General features: G+C 39.5%; 1 protein-coding gene across 1 annotated transcript in view; it reads left to right on the top strand.

Moving 5' to 3' along the window:
- LOC102751642 (phosphatidylinositol 3,4,5-trisphosphate 3-phosphatase TPTE2) overlaps positions 1–12,143 on the top strand; it is a 69,296-nt gene that overhangs the window by 43,061 nt on the left and 14,092 nt on the right. The window contains exons 7-9 of the mRNA XM_015561379.1: positions 4,854–4,915; positions 6,666–6,746; positions 10,535–10,640. Coding sequence (XP_015416865.1) covers positions 4,854–4,915; positions 6,666–6,746; positions 10,535–10,640 — 249 coding nt within the window. The remainder of the gene's footprint in view (positions 1–4,853; positions 4,916–6,665; positions 6,747–10,534; positions 10,641–12,143) is intronic.

The raw sequence follows: 12,143 nt of genomic DNA, 5'->3' as shown, positions 1-12,143 counted from the left end.
GGCATCTATGTTCATCAGGGATATTGGCCTGTAATTCTGTTTCACTGTATTGTCTTTATCTGGTTTTGGTATTAGGGTAGTGTTGGCTTCATAGAATGAGCTTGGAAGTGTTCCTTCCTCTTGAATTTTTTGAAATAGTCAGAGCAGGATAGGTTTGGGTTCTTCTTTGAATGTTTGGTAAAACGCTCCTGTGAGGCCATCTGGCCCTGGGCTTTTGTTTGCTGGAAGCTTTTTGAAGACTGCTTCAATTTTCTTCATAGTTATCGGTATATTGAGATTTTTCCTGATTTAGTTGTTGGAGGTTGTATTTTTCTAGGAAAATGTCCATTTCCTCTAGGTTGTCTAGTTTGTTGGAATAGAGTTGTTCATAGTATTTTGTTTTTTACAATCCTTTGTATTTCTGTGGGGTCTGTTGTTATTTCACCTCTTTCTTTTCTGATTTTGTTTATTCAGGTCCTCTCTCTTTGCTTCTTGGCTAGAGGTTAATCAATCTTGTTTATCCTTTCAAAGAACCAGCTCTTGGTTTCATTGTTCTTTATATTGTTTTGTTTTGTTTGTCTCTATGTCATTTATTTCTACTCTGATCTTTATTATCTCCTTCTTTCTGCTTACTCTGGGCTGTTCTTGTTGCTCTCTTTCTAATTCTTTAAGTTGTAGAGTTAGATGATTTTCTACCATTTTTTCTAGTTTTTTTTTTTTTGAGGTAGGCCTGTAGAGCTATAAACTTCTCTCTCAAGACTGTTTTCACGGTGTTCCATAGATTTTGTATTCATTTTTATTGTCATTCATTTACAGCGTGTTTTTAATTTCTTCTTTGATCTTTTTTTAACCCAATCATTGTTTAATAGCATGTTATTCAGCTTCCAAGTGTTTAACACATAATAAATAGTGAATAATGGTAGTGATTATAATGATTAAAGTGGGGTCTAAAGATAGCCAGCACTAGAATCATTGAGGAGGAAGTGGAAATAGCAAGTTTAGACTAGGGATTCAAGAAGCTTATCTGTGAAAAAATGGAGAGAAATTAGTTGTTTAGGCATTTGGGGCCCATAGAGAGTGTTGTTTATAAGGCAAAGTGAGGAGACCTGACTATGTTTATTTGTCAAAGGAAGAAAGGGGAGAGAGGGGGGTGGAGGGAGAGAGAGGGAGAAAGAGAGAGAGAGAAGAGAGAGAGAGGAGAGAGAGAGAGAGAGAGAGAGAGAGAGAGAGAGAGAGAGATTTTGAAGGTACTGAAAAGTGGAGACTGATAAAGTCAAGACTGAGTTGAGAGAAGGGGATGGGATTCAGAACCCAAGTGGAGAATTTTGCTGAATTAAGAGGAGAAACTCTTCACAAGTGAGATTCAAAGGAAGGGAAAAGAATGGATGTAATCATGGGAAGCTTGTAGTGGGGACTCAGAGAGGCAACAAGTTAAGGGAGGTCTTGCCTCTGTGAAGAAAGAAATGAAGACACAAACTGAGAGTCACTGAGAAGGTGGTTGGGTTGGAGATTTGAGGAATGTAGGGAGAATTTAAATCAGATCCTAAAAGAACTAGGAAAAGGAACTAACTAGCAACATATAGAAGTGTTTTGGCTGCATTGAAGGTCCAGTTTATGTGTTAGAACATTAATTTATATTATTAGCAATATGAAAAGTTGTGTGATTTTTCTCCAGCAGTTCTCTGCATCTCTGGTGTCTATGTATTCTGATGTTTTTATATGTAAGAATGGAGGAAGTGGATGCCCAAATTAATCAAGTATTAGGCTTTTACAGAGTGGGTACAACAAAAGGATGCAGAAGTAAGAGAGGCAATGTTATGTGATATTGGTAAAGCCAATAGTGAAATTATTCATTGTGCATCTAGTTCAATGAGGAAGTGAAAACAAAACGAGAAAAAGAAGTTGTCGTGGGACTTGATGTCATGATAAATTGGAAAAGTATAAATGTCCATTCGTTCATGTATTAAACACTAGGTACTGTATAGATGTAAGGTATGTGATAGGTACTTAGCAGACACATGCACTTCTCCCATGGAGACCACAGTCTATTGTTTACAAAGAAAAAAATAATATGTATTAGATGGAGATACATGCAACTTACACACACACACACACACACACAATCACACAATCACACCTACCACTCTTGGTGTCTGGAGAATCACCTCATAGATTATAGATCTGCTTATAGATTCAAGAATTTAGCATGTAAGTCTACACAGTGGGGAGGGGTGATGGACATGGCTTGAAAAAGACTAAAGCGTAAGGGTTGTTGTAAAAAGTCATATAGACTGGCATTAAGATAGCTTGCTATTTTGATTATGTGAAAGTTTCTTAAACTTGCAGAACCTCGGTTTCTCCTTCCTTATGCTACTCACAGAGTTGTTGTAAAGATTATATGAGATATGTAAACCCAAATGTTAGTTATCATTATGAAAGCCAAGAATTTTATTACATTTAGAGGTGCAAGATGCTTCTGCCGACTTCAGGATAACAAAAGCTCTCTTACTGACTTTCAACTAACCAATTTAGTGACTTATATGATGCTCTCCATTCCCTCTATGAACTCACCTGTTGGTGTCCATTGACACATTGACAAGTTGCAGCTAGAAAGCTTCTCTGAAGTATGCCTATCTGTTTCTACTTCTGTTAGTATCTGCCAGTTTCATTTGTTGTTATACTTATGTCAAATAATCAAGTGTTACGTAGATCTGTGAAATGTTAGAGTGAACAGAACAAGTTATAGTTTTAGGAAACTTAAATGTTTTAAGAAGATTCAATAAAGTTAAGTGGCTACAACCATAATTACAGCCTCGTTAAATGCAAGTAAGACTAAAGTAAAACACTGGGAGAAAAATTCCAGCAGTAAAATCTAAAGGGGTTCTGCACCTAGATTGCTTTTTAAAATGGGAAACTAAAAATTATAGATGATGCAATTATTTATACCATGGACCTGGCCTTTCCAAGAAAAAACTCCAAAACCTTTGTCCAAAATCAGAAGTGTAGTTAATAAATGTATATTCGTTTAAAGTGAAAATAGGCAATGTCATTTTTGTGATTCCCTGCTGTACCCGACTTCACTGGATGAGAGGGTATTTACTGTGTATGCCGTTGTCCTTATCCACAGGGATATAAATCTGCAAAAGTGCTTTTCAAAGGAAAGATATTAGAGTTATAGAGACCCAGAGATGTCATCTACAATTGAAATTTTAACAGTCTATACACTACTGAAAGCTGGGTTATTAAAAAGCTTTTATTTATCATAGCATATCAAAGTCCTCTTTGGAAGTACTTGGCTTAGAATAGTGGTTTTCAAACTATGGGTTGTAAAATAAGTTTAGTAGTTCGTTTTAAAAGGATAGAATAGAAATCAGAGTGTATCTCAAGTTAAAGGGATAAGTTTGGAATTGGATAAAATAAGTTCATCATATACTGATAAGACAAAAGCTACAGATAATTATAGAAATAAAAAGCAACATTTTTAACCCAAATTTTGTTTGGCAGGACAAAAATATGTATTGGAATAAAACACAAGAGACTTTAAGGATGAAATGACATGAAATCAAGATAGGGAGTTAAACCCAGATATTAAACACTAGATACTGTATAGATGCAGGGTATGTGCATCTAAATGCTATAGAAGTGCACGTGTAAAAGAGGGAAGGAGATGAAACACGAAAGAAAAAGGGAAGAAATTAAACTACAATAGGCCCTGGTTGGGTAGCTCAGTTGGTTAGAGAATCATCCTGATATGCCAAGGTTGTGAGTTTGATCCCCTGTCAGGGCACATGCAAGAATCAACCAATGAATGCATAAATAAGTGGGGGAAAAACAAAATTGATGATTTTTCTTACTCCATTCCTTTCTCTCTAAAAATAAATTTAAAAAACCAAGTAAACAATATAACTAGAGGCCCAGTGCATGAAATTCATGCATGGAAGGGGGGATCTCCTCAGCCCTGCCGGCACCCTCTCCAATCCAGAACCCCTCAGGGGATGTCCGACTGCCGGTTTAGGCCCGCAGCAGTCAGACATCTCTCTTACAATCCGGGACTGCTGGCTCCTAACCGCTTGCCTGCCTGCCTGCCTGCCTGCCTGATCACCCATAACCACCTCTGCCTGTTGGCCTGGTCGCCTCCTAACTGTTCCCCTGCTGGCTTGATTGCCCCTACCTGCTTCTGCCTGCCAGCCTGATCACCCCCTAACTGCCCTCCCCTGCTGGCCTGATCACCTCCTAACTGCCCTCCCCTGCTGGCCTGACCACCCCTTAATTGTCCTCCCCTGCCAGCCTGATTGCCCCTAACCACCTCTGCCTCGGCCCTCACCACCGTGGCTTTGTCTAGAAGGATGTCCAGAAGATGTCTGGTCTAATTAACATATTACCCTTTTATTAATATAGATAATTATAGAATCTGTGGACCAGGTATATGGGGGTACATTATACTGTTTTCTGCTTTCATATATTTTATAACACATTTAAAAACTTTAACTAAAATGGAAGGAATAATGGGTATTGCAAATGCTAGATAGTATTTGAAGTTCTATCCATTTTCTTTTATTGATGGTATTCTTAACTGGCGAGTAGCCCTGTTGTGTTAGAATCCTAAGCAGAGCTGGTTGCCTCTGCCTGTGACTGCTGTAGTGATTCAAGAACAATGCACACAGCACATGTGCACTCGTGCACATGGTTCGGAAGAATTCCAGGAGAACCTCAGAGCAGTGAAACAGCTTTGGCTGTTTCTGACTTGAAGTTTTCTGAACAAGCACTTTCAGAGTGAAAGAAAATCAATTCAAAATGACCTCTGGATATTTCTGAGAGTATTTTTATAACCACATATTACCTTGAATAATGAGCTAACTTCTTTTCTTTTCTAGGAAGAACTGGAACTATGGCTTGTGCGTGCCTTATTGCCTGTGAAATATTTACAACTGCAGAGGTATGAAAGATGCTACTACAAATGTTGTCTTATGCTGACTGCATTTGCTAGTTCTGAAATGTCATTGGTAGGGTAGGATGACTATTTGAGTCATGGTATATAATGAAATTGTAATGGGAGAGGCTGTTATTAGAAAGCTTGGTTTTAACACTTCCTTATTTAACTTGTGGTTATAACTGATCTAGATACCCCTTACTCTGGGCCAGGACTAGGGTGAGGTCAGTGAGACACTAGTGCGCCATGGGAAAATTTTAAGAGAATGCCAAAATAGTCATAGTCAAGATAAATAATATCCTAATGCAATATTTTTAAATGAAAATTAATGCCAAAAATCAATGATATATACAGTAGGAACATTTTAAATAAAGACAGGACCAAATAGGGGCAAGATTAAGATGAGGTGAGTAAGGTGAAATTACACAGTGCAAAAAAGCTTAACAATCTAGATTCACCTGTGTCTCCTAGTCCAGCCCTGCTCTTACTCTGACCAATTATGGGACTTCCTCCTTTCTCACAAGAAAAATATCAAGATTGATTGGGTAAGTTCTCTAAAGGACTTTGATCCTTAGAAGTGCTAGGTAGCTAAAAGGTGATGTTTTCCAATTCAGAACAAAGTCTCTCCTGAGTGTTACTTTTGCATAGTCACTCTCTGTGGGGTCTGTGTCCTCTGGAAATTTCTGAGAAGACAGGGTGGGTAGTTTCACTTCCCAAAGCAGGGTTTTCAGTCTTTTTTCTGCCATGATCTTGCTGAGAAGTTACCACTTAGAGGACATACTCCCAGTAGCTCTGCACCTCACTTGGCCCACAGTCGAGTTAAGAGAAACTGTGCATTATGCACCATGCCCAACACTCTAATTCCACCATCTTCTTTTTTCTAATTTGAGGCACACAAATTATGAAAATGAATGTTCTAGGATAGTGGTTTTCAACCAGTGTGCCACAAGAATTTTTAAATCATGCAATACCTGAGTATTTAGTCAAGGGTACTGATCTCTTTTCCCTTAGATTGTCATAATAAAATGACAGAAGACACACAAAAATAGCTGTCTGGTGTGAATGAATCAAAATTATACCTATTGTTTATCAGATTGGGAAAAATATTTTTTTGGTGTGCTGCAGAATTTTGGTAATTAGTTAATGTGCCATGAAATGGAAAAGGTTGGGAATCACTGTTCAAGGGCAATGCTTTTTAAACTGTGAATCAAAATCTATTAGTGAGTTATAAAATCAAAGTATTGGGTTGTGACTCATATTTTTTTAAATAAAATGGAATAGATTAGGAAATATCAAAAGGTAAGTATTGTTTTATGAAATTGTGTTTCAGGGGTGTGTGTGTGTGTGTGTGTGTATCTCCTAGGTTTATTAATGTAGATTGTTGCTTTTAAATAAAACAGTTGGAAGCCATTGACTAAAGCCTTAGACAGAGAGCCCCCTGTGTGTTGCTGCATAAGTTGCCATGTCAGTCACCAGCTTTTCTTTCAGTCTTAATCTTCTCCATTTGTAAAATGGAAAGGTAGGAAGACAGACCAGATGACCTCTAAGGTCTTCCCAGCTCTAAAATTCCATGTCTTTATGAGTATTGGAATGAGCATGAGCCTTGATGTGGCTTTGCTAATTTTATCATTTTGGGTAGCCTCTGCCCAGAGACTGCTGACTTAGGGGGATGTGTACCCTTAGAAACATTAAGAATACCTTATACAGGAGAGGAAAATACAGATGATCCATGATTGGATTGTCCCCATTTCTATAGGACAGCCTTTATTATTTTGGAGAACGACGAACAGATAAAACCACCAGCAGTAAATTTCAGGGAGTAGAAACCCCTTCTCAGGTAAGTGTTCTTTTTATTTTTTATTTTTTTAAATATATTTTATTGATTTTCTACAGAGAGGAAGGGAGATAAGGTGGTAAGTGTTCTTTTTAAAAAGGGGGTCCTCACCCAGTCAATTTGACTCAGCAGTTGAGTGTTTACCTATGAATCTGGAGGTTGAAGTTCAATTCTCAGTCAGGGCACATGCCTGGTTTGTGGGCTCCATCTGCAGCGTTGGACGTGCAGGAGGCAGCCAATCAATGATTCTCATCGATGTTTCTGTTTCTCTGCCTCCCCTTTCCTCTCTGAGATAAATTTAAAAAAATTTTTAATAAAGAAAAGGGGGATTGACACCTATTATTTGGTTTCAGTTTAGACTTCTCCTTTGGTGGTCAGGCAGCAGCACTTGGGTGCCCTGTGAGAGGCCTTGGTCCCTCCCAGAGGCTGAGAGCTGGTCTCAGGCACTGCCTGAGCTTTGCAGGCTTTGAGTTCTCCCCAGAGCATATTGCTTCCCACTTTATGTTGTGATTGTTTACGGAGTTCAGGAGTTGCCCTCCTTCCCAAAGAAAGAAGGTCCCAGACTGCTGAAAACTAACTAAAGTCATCAGCCATTTATTTCCCATAGAGAGGAACTGAGTCTTTCACAATTCTCCACTAGGGCAGTTCTACCCTTGAAGAATATCATGTGTGTGAGTGTGCGCGCGTGTGTGTGTGTATGTGTGTGTGGCGGGGGGCGGGGTGGCGGTATGCATGAGACAGAGACAGAGAGAGAGATGGGGTAAGGGCTGTATTTTGAATGATAAAGAAAAGGGAAAGTAACATTTTTCATAAATCTATTATATCCAGACACTATCATATATTTCTAGAGGCCGGTGCATGAAATTCATGTATGGGGGCGGGGGGGGGCTCGGCCTGACCTGCAGCCGCTCCAATCCAGGACCCCTCGACTGGCTTCCCTCAGACCCCAGCTTCATCAGGAAGGAGGTCTGGAATGACGTTAGGAAGACGTCTGGTCTAATTAGCATATTATCCTTTTATTATTATAGATTATATTGCACTTTTATTTGTATTATCTCATTTAATACTCAGATAACCTATGTGAAATATATGCTATTACCCTTTTTTCCTTTTAAAAGTATTTTATTATCGAAATTTTAAAACTTAAAAAAATTGAGACAATCATATTGTAAGTCTCCTGATACTCATCACAGCATTTCAACAATCACTTGATTATGTGGCCAATCATGTTTTATCTATTTATCTCCACTTAGACACACACACACACACACACACACACACACACACACACACACTACTCTTTAAACCAGGATTATTTTGAAGGAAATCCCAGCCACCAGATTATATTATCCTGAAAGTATGTTATTATGACATCTACCATAAAGACTCTAAAAAACCCTTACAACCATTTATCATATCTAAAAGTAAAATAATATTTAATAGCATTAAAGGCCTACTTTATCTTTTAATTTCCATAATTACTTTAAAGTCTTTTTAAAAACTTAGTTTGTTTCAATCAGGATCCAAATAAGAGCCATATGTTTTATTTGGTTGCTATGTCTCTTAAGTCTTTTATGGTTTATAGGTTTTCCACCTCTTTTTATACCTTGTAATTTGTTTCTTGCAGAAAGTAGGACATTTATCCTATAGAGTTTACAACATTTTAGACTTGATTGGACCATGCTAAAGGTTTTACATTCATTATCTCATTTCATATTCTCAATACCTGTGAGTAGATACCATCATGATTCCCATTTTATAGCTGGGAACTTGAGGTTCAGGGAAATTAACTTTTTAAACCAAGAATGCAAATCCATATCTGTCAGACTCTGAAGCCTGTTATTTCGCATCCTGTGCACAGCTTCTCCTCTCTGTTGCCCCTCAGACCAAAGTGAGAACTGGTTGTGAATTCTTGAATAGAATGGATGTGGCTGTGAATGAAAGATTTTGGGGTGAAGTGATGTGAGCTGAATAGGTACCTTTGGCCTTGGTAGCAGAACACTGCAACTGCTAGTTCAGGGGATAAGAACTCAGCCTTATCCCGTGAAACTTTCTGCCATACGTAAGGCGGGGGAAAAAAGATAGCTATAGGCCATACTAGAAGTCACACTTGAACTTACCAAAGCCCAGTCCAGCTCGAATCATGCCATTTCCATGCTCAAAATCCATAATGGCTTCTGACTGCCAATGGCAGCAAATATAATTTGTTAACCTTGCCCCCAAGATCTATGATTTGATTTTCCAACCATTTCTTCCACTGTGTGCATTCACATGTCCCACACTCTCACACACTTGGGCTGTATGCTATTTCCCAGCTCATCAGCACTTTACACCCACATGCCATTGCTCACATGGCCCCTTTTCCTGGAGTTCCTTTCCCTTCCCAGCCTGATAGTCTCCTACTCTTTCAGTTCTTCTAGCCCTTTGTGTTTCTTTTAGAGGTTACTTTATATTATTTTCTAGCTATTTTCAATGGTGAGTTCTCTACCCCTTTTGCCTAAAGCCCATATCTTAACCCATCTTTCCACCCTAGGAATTCCCAAGTGCCTCATACAGTATCTCCCCTGTTCAGAGCAAGTGCTTACTAAATATATGTTGGTGTGGTGCCAGGGAGTTGGCATGAACTCCTGCTGCAGGCCCTGTAGTTTTAGGTGGTAGGGGAAGAGATAGTGACAGCAAAGCAGCTTGAGGGCCATGCTTGATTACAAGCCTTAAGCAAAAGGTAGAGAATCTGGTGGCAGGAGCTAAGGGCGTGTTAGATATAACTCCTTCAATGACTATCCTTGTACACCTTACCCCCCTTCCCCCATTTCTTCTGCAGTTGTGCACAGTTTCTCTAACTTTAGTCCAGAACTGGCACACCCTAGCTGCAACAGAATCTCTTCTGATGCACTGGGATAGAAATGCAGGGCCTCAGCCTCAGGCTGAGAACTGTGCTGGCAAGGCCCCAGGACAGAGTTCCTTCTGCGTGGGGTGGCAATTCTCAGATACCATCACATTCTGACCCTATACTGCTGGTCATTCTATATGGGCCACATTTCATCCATCCCTGAGTTAAGGACTTGCATGAGCCTTTCTCTTTGCTGGCCCTTTCCGATGAAAAGTATGGCAGTTAATTTTATTAACACTTCCCAATGGGTGGGGCAGAGTCGATACATTTTTTAGTCCTGTTCATTCAGTACCAGAACTCTTCAAAAAGAGTGAGCAGCCTGCCATAGAGAAGGACTAGGCTAAGAGAATTCCCAGGGCTTCCTTGCAAAAACAAAATTGGAGAAGTGGAAAGTGAAGAAACTCCAGCTGGCAGAGACAAGAGAATGTGTATCTCCCACTGGCCTGTGGAGGGCTTCCTCTTGAGTTTTCACATCTGCCCTCCCTCATGCCTAGAAGGCTACTCACCACCAAACCACAAACTTTGCCTTAACGCAGTCACAACTAGGCCTCTGACCTCACATAGATTTGTTCTCATTCGTTTCATGCTCAAAATCCATAGTGGCTCCTTAACTGTTTCCTGCTGGGATGCTGTTGTCTTGTTGGTTCTGGTTAGCTGCTCTCTCAATCACAGGAGCCTGTCAGCAGCACCTGGCTCCTTCCTTGTTACTCCTCCACCACGTTTTTTAGGGTAGATATTCAGTCATGAGGCAACCTCGATAAAAATGCAGTTATATAATGCAGTTATATAATGTTCCCTTAATTAATTACTCTACTTAAGTTCTATGTAAAAAAATCAGATATGCTGACTTTAAACTTTTCATCTCCACTTAAATTAAGACTTCTGTGTGTATTTTCTCCAGAATAGGTATGTTGGATATTTTGAAGATGTGAAAAATATTTATAACTTGACTCTCCCTCCAAGAAAAATACTTAGGATAAAAAAATTTGTTATTTATTCAATTCATGGTAAGTGCTTTAAATATTATTGGAGAATTGGGCCGGTGGGCAATGTTCTTACTATTTGGGAGAATTTTGCTCACATTTATACATACAGAGAATCCTAACTCTGAACTATCTTGTATATCCTCACATATGAACCTCTCCCTGGAATGGCCATCAGCCCAGGAGTGCTGTGGCCGGACTACCAACCCTTACGTTTACCTTTCCCATCATCAATTTGGGGTGCTCCATCCCCTTCCTTATTTCCTGTTCTCACTGATGCCCAGGGTAGACTTTTCACAGTGGAACCTCTGATTCAGAAGAGAGGAAGACCCATGAGTCCTGGAGACCATTTTCTCACACCCACCTCTAGTTTACGTTTATCTTGGCAGAGGCATCCCTACATCATTTTTTCACCTACCCCTTTCAGAGATCCTTTCACTCTCATCACCCTGGTCTTTCTCTCTCTTCCCCCTTCCTCTTCCACCTATAGCTCTCTCACCTTCAGCAACTCCATCAAGATGTCTTAAACATCTGGCTTGCAAAATAATTTTGTTGCCAGAAATTCTCTTTACAAATAACTACCAGGACCCATGCTAGTATTTCAAGTCCCTGGGTGGTGGCAGAGGAGCGTAATGAGTACATAGATAAAGAGCTGACCATAGTGTTGGGGGCACACAGAGGCTGGGCCCAGTCCATCCTGGGGGTCAAGAAAAGCTTTCTGAGGTCAGCACTTAGGTCTTTGTTACCTGATCTGCATGAACACAGAAAGAGTTGGGAAAAACCTGGGCTCTGTGGGGTATCTTTTGGCCTCCCAGCTGTTACCAATTATTTATTATTACAAGGAATGAAAATCCTTATAAACCTCAAAAGAGTTGACTAGATCCACCATCACCCAAAGAATCAGGAAAATTCATTAGATCATTCATCTCTGGGACTTTAGAAAGAAAAGAAAAAAGATGGAGAGAGGAACGGGCCTGAAGTCCCATGACTCTAATTCTGTCATCCACCTCGCTTCCCTGCACAGCTCACCCTTAGAGGAACTGGGGAAGCAGAGCGTGGTGTGGAAGGGATGTCATTAGGTCTGCACCTCATTCTCCCCTGCAGAGGTGCATCGGGGGCAAGGTTCCCAAATTCTTAAAGCAGCAGCCAGACTGTGGCCCACTAGGAGGGTGGAGTGCTGGGCCTCTCACTCATGGTGTGGTGCCAGGGAGTTGTTATCCACCCAGATGGCTTCTGAGGAGTCACACAAAATAAGGATCTGAAAATATATATTTTTAACATTTCATCCAATTATTCAGAAATTTAAAAATCTTTAAAAATACATAAAACTGCATAGTCAGAAAATAAATTAAAATTGTTAGTTAAAATATAAAACACTTTTTTCAGGTCACACAAAAGAATGATCTGAAAATATATATTTTTAACATTTCATCCAATTATTCAGAAATTTAAAAATCTTTAAAAATACATAAAACTGCATAGTCAGAAAATAAATTAAAATTGTTAGTTAAAATATAAAACACTTTT

Source organism: Myotis davidii, unplaced genomic scaffold, assembly GCF_000327345.1.
Source record: "Myotis davidii unplaced genomic scaffold, ASM32734v1 scaffold310, whole genome shotgun sequence".
NCBI classification, from domain to species: Eukaryota; Metazoa; Chordata; class Mammalia; order Chiroptera; family Vespertilionidae; genus Myotis; species Myotis davidii.
This window is presented reverse-complemented; position numbering and strand designations above follow the sequence as displayed.